The sequence below is a fragment of the Ochotona princeps genome, chromosome 15 (genome assembly GCF_030435755.1).
Source record: "Ochotona princeps isolate mOchPri1 chromosome 15, mOchPri1.hap1, whole genome shotgun sequence".
In the NCBI taxonomy this organism is placed as follows: domain Eukaryota; kingdom Metazoa; phylum Chordata; class Mammalia; order Lagomorpha; family Ochotonidae; genus Ochotona; species Ochotona princeps.
The window spans coordinates 53,481,924-53,496,608 of record NC_080846.1 but is presented as its reverse complement, the minus strand read 5'-3'; the positions used below and the strand labels follow the sequence as shown (position 1 = coordinate 53,496,608).

Below are 14,685 nucleotides of genomic sequence, written 5' to 3'. Positions count from 1 at the left end.
CTCCCAGCTTTGGCTTAGCCTTGTGCGGAGCAGACAGAATGAAAATACATCCCGTGATCCTGTGTGTGTGTGTGTGTGTGTGTGTGTGTGTGTGTGTGTACGCATGCGTGTGTGTGTATGTGTGTGTGGCTTTTCTCTACCTCACAACATAAAATTAGAGAATAGGTCTTACGATACGGTGGCTTAAGCCACCACTTGAGAGCCCTGCATCCCATACTGGAGTGCATCGGTTCAAGTCCAGCCTATCACATCTTGTGGACGTGAATCTGGGGAAACAGCAGATGACACCTCAAGAACCTGGGTCCTGGTACCCCCAGGGAGACCAAGAAGGAGTTCTGGGCTCCCAGCTTCAGCTGGCCGAGCCCTGGGGACTGCAGGCACTGGAAGAAGGAACCAGCAGCCAGAGCTCTCTTTCACTTTGCCTTTCAAATAAACAACAGTAAAAAAACAGTATTTCTTTTTAACCCCAACAGTTCAGTGTTAGCTGTGTCAATTGTGAGCTTGGAAGAGAGATTTGAGCAGGTTATTTACATTTGTATATTCGTTTTGTATTTATTTTTTCTTGATATGTATTTGCCCACAAACAGTATTAAAATAATACGTAGATGGTATCATTTTTACAAAATCTACAAAGAGCGGCCAGTGTCATGGCATAGCATGCTAATCCTCCATCTGTGGTGCTGGCATCCTCTATGGGCGCTGGTTTAAGTTCTGGCAGCTCCACCACGGATCGAGCTCCCTGAGCAGAGAAGAGCCAACGTTGTTGGGCACATGTATTCATGGCGGAGACCTGGAAGAAGCTCCTGGCTTCAGGTCAGCCCAGCTCTGGTTGTTGTGGCCATTTGAGGAGTGAACCAATAGATGGAAGGTCTCTGTCTCTCCGTGTGTATCTCATTCTTTCTGTCTTTCAAATAAAAATGAATACATCTTTTAAAAAAAACCTACAAAGAATGTGCAATATAAGAAGATATCCAGGGCCTGGTGCAGCTAAAGTCCTCGCGTTGCATGTACCAGGATCCCACATGGGCGCCGGTTCTAATCCCGGCAGCTCCACTTCCCATCCAGCTCCCTGCCTGTGGCCTGGGAAAGCAGTGGAGGACAGCCCAAAGCCTTGGGACCCTGCACCTGTGTGGGAGACCCGGAAGAGGCTCCTGGCTCCTGGCTTCGGATTGGTTCAGCTCTGGCCCTTGTGGCCACTTGGGAAGTGAATCATTGGACAGAAGATCTTACTCTCTGTCTCTCCTCTGACTCTGCAATAAAAAATAAATAAATCTTAAAGAAAGAGAGAGAGAAGAGAGAGAGAGAGAGAGAGAGAGAGAGAGAGAGAGAGAGAGAGAGAGAATGTCCAGGACTTGCTCAAATGCTTATTAGTTTTCAGAGTAGGAAAGAATGTAAGGGAGAATGACAAGAAACAAAGATGTTGGAGGAAAACCCAGAAAGTGCCAGAAAATCCAAGCAAAGCAAAAATCGGGGGAGGGGAAGGTAGTGAGAGGTGATAAGGAGCCACCTCTTGATTTAGCAATCAGAGTGCCTCCGGTTGTCTGGGCTGTTCTTGGTCATCTTTGCAGTTCTCTTTCAAAATCATTAACTGGCTGGCATTGCAGTGTAGTGCACCAAGTCACAGTCTTCGATGCCAGCACCTCATATGGGCACATATTAGCACTCCAGCTCCCTGCTTAGGACCTGGGAAGGCAGCAGAAGATGGCCCAAAGCCTTGGGACTCTGCATCTGCAGGGGAGACCTGGAAGAGGCTCCTGGCTCCTGGCTTTAGACTCCCATGCTATTGTGACAATTTAGGGAGTGACTCAATGGACAGAAGACTTCTTTCTCTCAATCTATAATCTTGTCTTTCAAATAAAAAAAGACAAATATTTTAAAAAGTCATTAATTTACTCAGATTCCTTTAGCTTTAATGGACATCTGGATTCTTTTAAAAAAAAAAAAGATTTATTTTACATATTAGAAGGGCAGAGTGACAGAGAAAGAGAGAGAGAGGGGTTTTCCATATGCTAGTTCAAACCCACAAACGGCTGTAAAGACTGGGGTTGAGTCAGGCAGAAGCTAAGAGCTGGGAACTCCAAGCAGGTCTCCCCTGTTGCTGGCAGGTGTCCAAGCGTTTGGGCCATCTTTTACAAGTGCAGTGAGCTGGACTAGAAGCAGAGCAGCCAGGACAGAAGCTGGCATGGAGCTATGGGAAGCCGAGACAGCAGCTTCACCTACTGTACCATGACCTCAGCCCCACTCCCAGGGTTTTCATTACTTTCATTACTGCAAAGAGTTATTTGGCAAATGTCTTTGTGTACGCATTTTCTTCCACTTGTGCTAATATCTCTTCTGATTCCTCAGAAGTGGGAGTTCAGAAACAGTGGATTGCAGCTAAGCAGGAATGCAGAATGGGCCTTGAGCCTGCTTTTCCACACCCCTTGGATAAACAACTGCAACAATACATGAAACCCAGAGCCAGTCAGCAGTTGGGTTTGTACTTAGCCAATTGTTCTCCAAGGCAAGGTATTTACAAGTGATTAGCTGAGTAAATGAGCTCAGAGGTTCCTGTCCCTTTACTGTCCTTAGAGAAACATATTAAACCATCCAGAGTTTCCATCATCAGCCGGCTTCTTTTAGTACCGAGGCAGCTGTGAGACCAGCTGTACACATTGATCATTGTCTTCATTCCTGTTTCGAAACTCCCACTGAAATACTATTCCCATTCTTTTTTTTTTAAGATTTATTTATGTTTATTGCAAAGTCAGATATACAGAGAGGAGAAGAGACAAGAGAGGAAGATCTTCCCGTCCCATGATTCACTCGCCAAGTGGCTACAATGGCAGGAGCTAAGCTGATCCTAAGCCAGGAGCCAGGAACCCACTCCAGGTTTCCCACAAGGGCACAGGGTTCCAAAGCCTTAGGGAATCCTTGACTACATTCCCAGGCCACAGGCAGGGTGCTGGATGGGAAGCAGGGCTGCAGGGGTTAGAACTGGCCACCATATGGGATCCGGATACGGGCGCATGCAAGATGAGGACTTAAGCTGCTGAGCTACCGTGCCGGGCCCTGTTTCTCTCTCTTTCTTTCTTTCTTTCTTTCTTTCTTTCTTTCTTTCTTTCTTTTCTTTCTTTCTTTCTTTCTTTCTTCCTTCCTTCCTTCCTTCCTTCCTTCCTTCCTTCCTTCCTTCCTTCCTTCCTTCCTTCCTTCCTTTCTTTCTTTCTTTCTTCCTTTCTTTCTTTCCTTTCTTTCCTTTTCCTTCCTTATTTATTTATTTATTTATTTATTTATATTGGAAAGGCAGATATTCAGAAAGAAGGAGACAGAGAGAGGAAGATCTTCCACCTTCTGGCTCACTCTTCAAGTGACCGCAATGGCTGGAGATGAGGTAATCCAAAAGCTAGGAGCCAGGAGCTTCTTCCAGGTCTCCCACATGGGCGCAGGGTCCCAAGGCTTTGGGCAGTCCTTGACTGCTTTCCTAGGCCACAAACAGGAAGCTGGATGGGAAGTGCAGCAGCCAGGATTAGAACTGGCGCTCATATGGGATCCCAGCATGTGCAAGACAAGGACTTAAGCCACTAGGCTACCATGTTGTGCCCTCCTATCCGTTGTTTGTAATCAGATTCTTTCCTCCTAAGATTTATTTTTATTGGAAAGGCAGATTTTACAGACAGAGAAGGAGAGTGAGAGATTTTCTTTCTGTTGGTTCACTCCCCAGATGGCCAGAACGGCTGAGAACTGAGCCCATTTGAAGCTGGGAACTAAAAGCTTCTTCTTGGTCTCCAATGTAGATGCAGCATTTCAAGGCTTTGGGCTATTTCCCACTGCTTTCCCAGGACACAAGCAGAGCTGGATCAGAAGTGGAATAGCCAGTGCGATGACTCAATGGCTAAATCCTCACCTTGCCAGTGTCGGGATCCCATATGGGTGCTATTTTTGTGTCCTGGTTGCTCTACTTCCTGTCTCAGCTCCCTGATTATGGCCTGGGAAAGCAGCAGAGGATGCCCAAAGCCTTGGGACCCTGCACTCATGTGGGAGACTCAAAAGAAAGCTCCTGGCTTCAGACAGGCTCAGCTCCGGCTGTTGTGGTCATTTGGGGAGTGAACCAATAGATGGGAGATCTTTCTCTTTGTCTCTACTTCTCTCTGTAAATCTGATATGTTTTGCAATAAAAACAAATAAATAGTTCTTTAAAGAAAGAGAGAGAGAGAATTGGAGCAGCCAGGATTTGAACTCTTGTCCATAGGGGATGCCATTACCATAGGCTGAGGCATTAGCTTGCTATGCCATCATGTCAACCCTTCTAATAAGATTCTAGCTCCAAAGATACATAGTGAGAAAGGTTCTATACCAAGGCTTCTGCCAAAGTGTTTTTTCCCCCTAAATATTTATTTGAAAGCCAGACTTACAGAGAAAGAAGAAGAGGCAGAGAGCTCTTCTATGTGTTGGTTCACTGCTCAGATGGCTGCAATGGCTAGGACCGGGCCAGGCCGAAGCCAAAGGCTTCATCCTGCTCCCCCAAGTGAGTGGTAGGGGCCCTGGCACTTGGGCTATCTTCTGTTTTTCCCAGGCCATCAGCTGGGAGGTGGATTGAAAGTGGAGCAGCAAGACAAGAACTGATGCCAAATGGATGGTGGCATCACAGGTGCCAGCTTTACCCAATACACCACTACACTGCAACGCTAGCCTCAGATTTTTAAAAAAGTGTGTGTGTGTGTGTGTGTGTGTGTGTGTGCGCGTGTGTATGAAAGAGATACTGAGATGGGTTTGGTGCTGTGGTATATCAGCCTGCAGCTCTGCCTGCAACATTGGCATCCCATACAGACACTGGTTTGAGTCCCCGCTCAACTTCAAATCCAGCTCACTGCTAATGAGCCTGGGAAGGCGGTGGAAAATGGCTGCAGTGTCTGGGACCCTGAACCCATGCAGGAGACTTGGAAGAAGCTCCCAGCTTCAGATTGGTCCAGTTCCAGCCGTTGTGGTCATTTGGGGCGTGAACCAGGGGATGGCAGATCTCTTTCTTTCTTCCTTTCTTTATCTCTCTGCATATCTGCCTTTCAAATAAAAATAAATAAACCTTTAAAAACAAAAAGAGGCAGGGGAGAGGAACAGTAATGGGGGAGTGAGGGAGGGAGGGAGAGAAGAAGAGAGAGAAAAGAAAAGCAAGAACACAACTATCATTTCTTTTTTTTTTTTCAAAGATTTATTTTATTTTTTATTACAAAGTCAGATATACTGAGAGGAGGAGAGACAGAGAGGAAGTGGAGCTGCCGGGACTAGAACCAGCGGCCATATGGGATCAAGGTGAGGACCTTAGCCATCAGGCCACGCTGCCGAGCCCACAACTATCATTTCTTAAATGCCTGTGCCAAAGCCAGGAGCTAGGGACTCAATCCAGGTCTCTTCTAGGGTCTGCATCAGCAGGAAGCTCGAGTCAGGAGCCAGACCTGGGTATTGAACTCAGGTATTCTGATGTGGCGTGTGAGCATCTTTCACCACTGGACCAAATGCTGACTCCAAGTCCTTGGTACTTTTTATGCTCTTAGTATTTATTTGAAAAGCCAAGTTACAGAAAGAGGCAAACACACACATACACACACACACACACACACACACACACGGAGGGAGGCAGGGAAAAAGGTAGGAAAAGAAAAAGGGAAAGAGGGAGATATAGAGAGAAAGATCTTCCATCCATGCTTCATTACCAAATGACCACAATGGCCAGTGCCGGGCCAGGCTGAACGCAGGAGCCAGGTCTCCTAAGTGGCTGCAGGGGCCCCAGTACTTGCGTCATCTTCCACTGAATCCCCAAACATGCTAGTAGGGAACTGAATCAGAAGTGGAGCAAGTGGGACTTGAACCTCCCACCCATATGAGATGTCAGCACTGCAGGCAGCTGCTCTTAGCCTGCCATGCCAGAACGCTGGTTCCCCTTGGTACATGTATATTTTGGGTTCTCAGACAGCTATCAGACTCGGCCTAATGCTTTTGAATTTAGTGTTCAAACAGATTCCAGCCTTAACCACTATTCAAAGGCACCCAGAGCAACATGCAAGAGTCTGACATGAAATGTGAAGGTAATCTATTTGGGGAAAGGGCATTTTGAAGTTCCAATTTGAGGGAAAATTATCTGCCATGAAATTTCTATAAATAAAGCCACACCCCTGATCCCTCCCCAGATTTTCTGTGGTGTCATCTCTTTTTCCTCACAGCAGACCTTAATCTTGCAACTGCTTGTTAATGCTCAGCTATGAGGCAGGCAGCTGTTGAGGATGTTAAAATTATCTGGGGAGTAATAGCAGTGTCTTGGATTTTCCTAAGGCCAGAAAACAGAGTTCCTGAGCTATGACTCTCGCTCGCACGCCCCCAAACAGAGCAAAGGGAACTGGGAGCCAAGAAAGGGAGAATGGAAACTCCCAAGGTTTCGCAGCGTGCCCTTTAGTCCTGAAAGGATTTCACCACTGAAACGTTACAGAGAAGCCAAGAAGAGGAAGCTAGCCAGGGGGAGCTGATGGTCAGTTTCGTCTTAAGGAAGAAGAATCACAGAAAACTCAGTATGAACTCTCTCCTTTCCTTGGAATGGATACTTCTAACGAGTAGGAGTGATAGCATTATCCATCCTGGAGGAACCCTTGCCTCCTGGGGATGAAGGAGCCCCACACTGGGCCTGCCAGCTCTGCAGCCTCCCTGACCTTCACTCATGACTGCTGGACCTCAAGTTCCCGATCCGTTAGAGGAGTGAGAAGACAAAGGTTGCCCAGATCTGTGGGTTTCAAACTCGTCTAGCTCTTTCTAAATGCTGTCTTATTTAGAGTATTCCATATAAAAGGGATCAAAGCGGGATGGCTTGGTGGAAGGTCATGGGCTTAGCCCTTTAGATCTTCCCATCCTCCCCAAAACTAGCCCTGAGGGTATATGAAGAACTCAGCAAAGATGGCTTGAAAACTGCTGAACTAGTTTCCCCTTAATTATAAATCATCTATCGAAGAGGGACCTTTTGTAAAGCAACCGACTTCTTCCCAAATCGACTTTCATGAAGGGTCATGTCATGCTGAGGTCAGTGGGCAGCGAAACTAAAGGGGGCTGTTCAAATCACCCTGCCGCTAAGAACTCTCTTCTCGCAAATTTAGTAGTTTATCAAGTTGGAAATGTGGACCAATTAGGCTGAGGTTATAAGAATCGCCGAGACCCAAGATTTTATGGCAAAATAATAATAATAATTTAGTATATCTAAACATAAAATGTATTAACAATTAAAAAGTCAGACTCAATTAACCCACATTGGCCAGATTAAGCTTCCTGCATATGCATATGCAGATGCTGGGCTCTGGTTAGAAATCTCCTGAAGTTTATACAGTATATTTACATTTTAAAAAGGAAAGGTTTATTTATTTTGAAAGGCAGAGAGCGAGCAAGCACTTTCCATCACTGGTTTGCTCCATTCTGGGCTGGTCCAGGCTGAAGCCAGGAACCAGGAACTCCATCTGGGTCTCCCAGGGGGCTGGCAGGGGCTAACATACTTTGGACGACATCTGCTGCCTTCGCAGACACGTTGAGCAGGGAGCTGGATTGGAAGCATAGCAGCTGGGAATTGAACCAAAGATTCTCCTGTATGGGAGGCTGGTGTTGTAGGCAGCAGCTAGACCCACTGTGCCACAACACTGGCCTTAGATGTAGTAAATCTTATAAAAGCCCAATTAAGAGACTCATCAGCTCCCTGCTGATGTACCAGGGAAAAGCAGTGAACAATGGCTCAATACTGGGGCTCCTATCCACCAGATGAGAGACTCAAAAGCAGTTCCAGATCCTTATCCTGGCCCTGATCCAGCCAAATCAGTCATTTGGGGAATGAGCTGGAAGATTTTTCTCTGTCTGTCCCTCCCTCTCTGTAACTATGCCTTTCTAATAAATATTTTTTTGCATATATAAAATACTTTTTGCATATATTTGTATATAAAATCAGAAAACCATCACTAGGTGTTGGAAATAGAAATTAGTATTGAGCCCAGCATGGTGGCCTAGTGGCTAAAGTCCTCGCCTTGGAACGTGCCAGGATCCCATATGGGCGCCGGTTCTAATCCTCGTGGCCCTGCTTCCCATCCAGCTCCCTGCTTGTGGCCTGGGAAAGCAGTTAAGGACAGCCCAAAGCCTTGGGATGCTGTACCCGCATGGGAGACCTGGAAGAAGCTCTGGGCTCCTGGCTTTGGACCGGCATAGAACTGGCCGTTGCAGTCACTTGGGTAGCAAATCTTTGGACGGAAGATTTTCCTCTCTGTCTCTCCTCCTCTCTATATAGATTTGACTTTGCAGTAAAAATAAACAAATCCTTAAAAAAAAGAAATTAATATTGTACTTTGTGGCTAACAGCACTACAACCTGTCTCCCTTTAGTAAGAAAACTGTACGATTAACTCCAGATCCTTGATGGGTTTTTGCTGTCTTAAGTATATAATACTAACTGTGCACTTCTGTGCCCTTGAGCAAATGGCTCACCATTTTGCAGCCTACCACATGCAATTCTATGCATCTTCCAGAGCCAGTTCAACATAAGATAAAAATCAATCAAAGACCTGTACTAAACAGTAACAAGGCTAAATATTAACTTACATAGATTACTCTCTGTCTCAGGGGATAAAGTACTTTCTCTCACATTGTTTATTAGAATTAGAAAGAGCATATGTTGGACCTGGTGCAGTGGCCTAGTGGCTAAAGTCCTTGCCTTGCATGACGAACTGAGATCCCATATGGGCACCAGTTCTAATCCCGGCAGCTCCACTTCCCATCCAGCTCCCTGCTTGTGGCCTGGGAAAGCAGTCGAGGACGGACCAAAGCCTTGGGATCCCACAGCCGCATGGGAGACCCGGAAGTTCCTGGCTCCTGGCTTTGGATTGGCTCAGCTCTGGCTGCTGTGGCCACTTCGGGAGTGAATCTGCGGATGGAAGATCTTCTTGCCTCTCCTCCTTTCTGTATATCTGTTTTTCCCATAAAAATAAACAAATCTTAAAAAAAAAACCCACAAGAAACATACATTTCTCTCAAAAGTCTAGCAGGATGCCTGGCACACTGATTCTGCTGAAATGAATTGAGGATTTGCAAGTTGGCATAATTGCCATTTGCCCTTAGTAACCTTTATAGGGACAGTTAAACCCATGACGCCATGAGGAAGAGACATCGAAGGTCCCTTTGTATTTTCTTTCTGAAAGATGAAAAGGGCCCCTGCCATGAACAGACCCTTCTAACTTCCTCTAAACAGAGCTACTGCAAGATCCAAAGCCTTGGGAGAAGTAGCTGGGCTGGAGAGTGCAGCAGGGTGCGAGAAGGCACTGCAGAAGCCCCTGCAGAAGGGGCTGCGCACACTGGCACGGGACGGGAGAAGCTAGGAAGGGGGGGCTGGTGCCCAGGGCAGGGCTAGTGGGACCGAGTGGAAGCTCGGGAGGCTCCAGAAGGCCTGCTAAATGACCCATTTCGGAGGAGGATCAGGTTGACACAGGAGGCAGAAACACAGCCACCAAAAGCAGGCTGAACAAGTAGGGAAGATTAAGAAATTTTGGGTAGGCACTGTGGTCCAGCAGGTGGAGTCACCTGTTGGGGTCCAGTCCTGGCTCCCCTGTGCTTCTGATGCAGCCTCCTGCACGTGTGCCTGGGGAGGCAATGGATGTCAGCTCAAGTACTTGGGTCTCTGACACTCACACGGGAGACCTACATGGGGTCCTGTGCGCATGCTTTCGGCCTGGCTCTATTCCTGCTATTGCAGCCATTCGGGGAGAGAACCGGTGGATGGAGGATCCAGTTTCTCCCTCTCTCTGTCACTCCACCTTTGAAATAAATTAGTAAATACATTCTATCTTTTTAAAAAAAGAAGTCATGAGTGAAAGTATTACAAAAATCACCCATGTGGGCAGTGGCTCTTCACTAGCAGGGCCCCTGGCCCTGGGCATCCGGCAATGCACCGGCTTCTCATCTTGCTGAGTTTTCTCCTGCATTCCTATTTTTCTCTGTTCGTCATGCTAGGGCATGCTGCTAGCACTTGGAGGAGGGCAGGATGATGACTATGCTATACAAGGAAGTTGTGCCTCACTTAGAAATGCCAACACCTGCAACAAGAAACACTAAGAGGAGAATGACGTCCCAGAGGCCGATGCTCTTCCGCAGCGCGGGGGAGGGCAGGAGTGTGGTGTGGGTGCCAGCATGAGAAACAACGAATGGGAGATGGTACTGGAGAGGTAGGAGACCCTAGCACCCGGCCCCAGCACATTTCCGAGAAGCAAGTGCAGAAAGAGCTGGCAGCCACTACTCAGAGACAAACCCCAATGTAAGCTAAAGCAAGGTTGGGATAAGAGAGGTGAAAAGGGCAAGAATGCATAGACGTTTCTCTGCAGCACAGGGAGCTGCCAAATCCCATTAATCACATGTCAACACTGCTTTGGATCCTTGCCACGGCATGTTGCGCCCACCCTCAACAGCCTTCACTTGGGTTCCTGGGACAGCCTCATAAATTGTTTCCTTGCTGGCAATAGCTCACCTTCCCAATACACCTCGGATGCACTGACGTGCACTGTTCTAACATGCAAGTCTGTTCCTGTCACTCTCCTTCAACTCTGTTCACTGTTATCTAACGAGACCCAGACCTTAGCTCAGCTCTCACGGCCACCTGGTCCTAGCTGAACCGTACCAGGCCCTTTTCCCCTTTTGTATTTTTCCAAGCCAGATGGCTTGATTCCTGATTCCCTTTATTCATGTTAAGCTTCCGTAATCCTTTGCTAGAACCTCCTGTCTTAAAACTTACTCTGCTTCCTGTTGAAGTTTACCACCTAGGTTTCCTAAGTCCATCTGTTCCATTCCCAGTACTCCCCAAACTTCCCTGAAGAATAATATATATATCTTAGTTTTGTTTAAAACACAAGCTCCTAGGCCCTTCCCAGATAACTCAGTATCTTCAGAGGAGTGCCCTGGGAAGTCACCAACGATGATTTTAAAACATTTCTGAAAAAATCCACCCATCAGAAGGTAGAGTTGAATCCCCTTGTGAAAAGAAGCCAGCCTTAGTGAATCCCCTCTAGTGAAGACAGAGTGACAGGACTGAGAGTGAATGGCTTTGCGGCTAGGTCACAAAAGGCAACCCGGATTCCAACTCCCTTCCTTGTCCCTTCCCTCCCTCTGTCTCTGGACTCTCGCCCCAGATATCCGGTCAGCGAGCCAAGCAGCCACATGGACCGGCCATGTGTGGAGGTGATGGCCACCGCCCCCGCGGAGATCTCAGATGGCAGCCAGCACCACCCGCCCGTTGGTGAGGAGGCAGCCCATAGAGGGCAGTGGCCCCCACCTAGACGCACCATGGCTGACGCTGAGTATGGCACGGACAAGCCCTGCCCACAAATCGGAGATTCTCAAGCTAGAAGATAGATGTTGCGGAGAACTTGCTGTTTTTAACACAGTCATGGGGAATCAAAACACCAGGTGATTCTTAAGATCGGGAAAGTCTAGAGACCTAGGTCAGGGTTAAGTTTAAGTAGCTTCCTAGCTTTCTGCTTCTTTTTTTCCCTCTGAAATATCTTTATGGATTCTTTTTGATTTCTGGCTTTAACAGTCTTTGCAATGTATTGAGGAAGGTAAAGGAGCTATTGAGTCTTACTTTGGCCCCTACTGCATCAAGTAGGAACCAAGGTCAAGGATTTGGAAGGGCAGCATTTTACACAGAGCAGGTGTTTGATACATTTGTTCTTGAAGAAAAAGGTGACATTGTAGATAGCAGGATTTTTCTATTGGCATTTTACTGTGTCCTTGATACAGCTTCCAGAATCACTTTCTTTAACTCTTTACTCTCTTCTACAAAATGTGTAGCAGCATCCTATTACTTGGAAACACTTCTCACGAGGTAAGCCTACTGTGTGTTCAAGCTTCTTCCTGTAGCATGGCACCTCTGGGTGGTCAATGTATTTGCCAGTTCTGGCACATTATTTACATACACCAGTCCCTGAACATTTGCTAGTGTTTCCACAGTCACTGGCTTACAGCTACACACTAGCAGTATATAACACACAGGACTGGCGCCTTGAGACAAAGAAGTCATGATTCAGGGCAGGGGTCAGTACACTTTTCTTAAAGAGCCAGTCATTATGTCAGACTTTTGAGGGTGACATGGTTTCAGCTGCAACTATAACTCCACTGTTATAGCAGGAAACCAGCCACAGACAATACACAAATGTGCACAGCTGTGTGTCAATAAACCTTTATTTACTAGGCAGACAGCCGGGCAAACACAGATTGCATTGTTTAGCAAAAGCTTGTGCAATGACAAAATGTCTCTGTACTGTTCAAGACAGTAGCCACAGGTTCCCAGGCACTGGAAATGTGACAGACGTAGCTGATAGGCTGAATTGTAAATGATGTTTTAGTTTTCAACCAATTTAAGTCTAAATAGTCATGGATATAGTGGTTCTCACATTGAGCAGTGCAGATGTCAAGCATAACCTAACACCCCCTTCCACCAAATTAAAAATTTGCCTTAAACTTCAGAAAGCCTTTTTGCTCAGCTCCTGCCCATAAAGCTCTCGCTCTCTCTTTAAAGATTTATTTACTTTTTTTGGAAAGGCAGATCTACAGAGAGGAGGAGAGACAGAGAGGAAGATCTTCCGGCTGATGATTCACTCCCCAAGTGACCACAGCTGGCGCCCATATGGTATCTCGGTGTGTTCAAAGCAAGGACTTTAGCCACTACGCTATCCTGTTGGGCCTCCAAAGGTCTCTCTTTTAACTCAGTCCGTTCTCACTCTGATTTCTGTTGTCCTTGCTGGCATTCTGCTTTGAAACTATGTTTGTTGTCATTGTCTTTCGTGTTTGTAACTCTTTCCCCAATGAAACAAAAATGCAAGTTGCCACCCTCCTCTCCCCCTTTCTCTTCTAGGGTGCCAGAGCCAGGAGGTGCTCACCACGCCCCCTGCACCTGCACCGCCTTCACCACTGTTCCTGACAGATGGCCACGCGCAACCAAGACAGATGGTCCTCCAGACCAGGCTCAGCACTTACTTGGAGAATATTTCTACAATGGCTGACGACTTGTTCTTGTTGACGAGTGAAAGTTCTTTTGCTGTCACCCTCAGTGACAGGGAAGTCCACTGCCGCCTGTTAAATGGAGTTGATTCCATCTTGGTTACAGATACCGAAAGACCTACACAAGACAGAAAATCAGAACGTTAGACACAGGGGAGGATTCTCCAGCACCCGGGGATGGGCAGGCAGAGCAGAGAGCTCTAGATAAGACTTGTCCACTGTTTTTCCCCCAAACTGTGTAATCTGGGTCCAACTTTGCAAAAGGGGGTTAGATGAGACGATCTCTAAGGTCTCTTCCAGTTCCTTCTCTGTATGAGTGACTCTACTGTGTAAATACTGACTGGCCTTTTCCTGAACTTAAGTCTCTTCCAAAGACACATTTGGAGTGAAATGTTCCCCTCCTCTGAATTATGGCCCAGGGGAGGTACAACAGCCAGATCCAAATGAAGTTCTACGTGCATCCGGGGTTCCTCTGGCTGCGCTCTGCTCACAAGCTCTGTAGCACCTGCCACTTGGTGTCGGGAAGAGAGGCGAGGACACAGCCTAGTGTAACAGAACAAGGACTTCAAGGAGGGACGGATGTCAGTGAAATCACAACTTCGCTACTTAGAACAAATGACACAATTTAGCTGAAAAATGAGAATAATATCATCTTTAAAGGGCTTTAGTGTAGACTTAAAGCGATAATGCAGCTAAAGAACTAGGCGCACTGTAAGAGCATCAGAAGCATTTTAAGGACCCAATGCGATGGCTTATTGTCTAAATCTTCACCTTGCGAGTGCTGGGATACAATATAGGCAGGTGCCAGTTGGTGTCCTGGCTGCTCCACTTCCCATCTAGTTCCTTGCCTATGGCCTATGAAAGAGAATGGACAAAGCCTTGGGACCCTGCACCCATATGGAAGACCGGAAGAAGCTCCTGGCTCCTGGTGATGGATTGATCCAGCTCTGGCTGTTGTGCCCCTGTGGGGAGTTATCCAGTGCGTGGAAGATCTTTCTCTCTCCCATTCTGTCCATAAATCTGATCTGCCTTTTTAATAAAAATAAACATATCTTGTTTTATTTTGATTTTTTAAAGATGTATTTATTTTTATTGGAAAGGCGGATATACAGAGGAGGAGAGACAGAAGAGGAAGATCTTCCGTCCGATGATTCACTCCCCAACTGACCACAATGGCTGGGGCTGAGCCAATCCGAAGCCAGGAGCCCAGAGCTTCTTCCGGGTCTCCCACGCGGGTGCAGGATCCCAAGGATTTGGGCCATCCTCAACTGCTTTCCCAGGCCACAAGCAGGGAGCTGCATGGGAAGCAGGGCCACCGGACTAGAACTGGTGACCATATGGGATCCCAGCGCGTGCAAGGCGAGGACCTTAACCACTACACTATTTTGTCGGGCCCTATATTTTTATTTTTAAAAAGCATTTTAAGTATATTAGCACTGACTCTTTTATAATTCTTTTTAAAGATTTATTTATTTTTTTTATTGGAAAGTCAGATCTACAGCGAGGAGGGACAGACATAAAGATCCGCTGTCTGCTGGCCTACCCCCCAGGTGGCTGCAACATCGGGAGTTGAGCTGAGCTGATCTGAAGCCAGGAGCCAGCAGCCTCCTCCATGTCTCCCATGAGGGTGTAGGGTCCCCAGGCCTTGGGTGGT

At 46.9% G+C, this 14,685-nt stretch overlaps 1 protein-coding gene across 3 annotated transcripts in view; it reads right to left on the bottom strand.

The window, feature by feature from the left end:
* LIMA1 (LIM domain and actin binding 1) overlaps window positions 1–13,146 on the bottom strand; it is a 62,807-nt gene extending 49,661 nt beyond the window's left edge. For all 3 annotated transcript variants that reach the window (XM_058673095.1, XM_004598970.4, XM_004598969.4), the window contains exon 1: window positions 13,008–13,146. In XM_058673095.1, the coding sequence (XP_058529078.1) occupies window positions 13,008–13,126 (119 nt within the window). In that variant the 5' untranslated portion in view covers window positions 13,127–13,146. The remainder of the gene's footprint in view (window positions 1–13,007) is intronic.
* Between the last annotated feature and the right edge of the window lie 1,539 nt (window positions 13,147–14,685).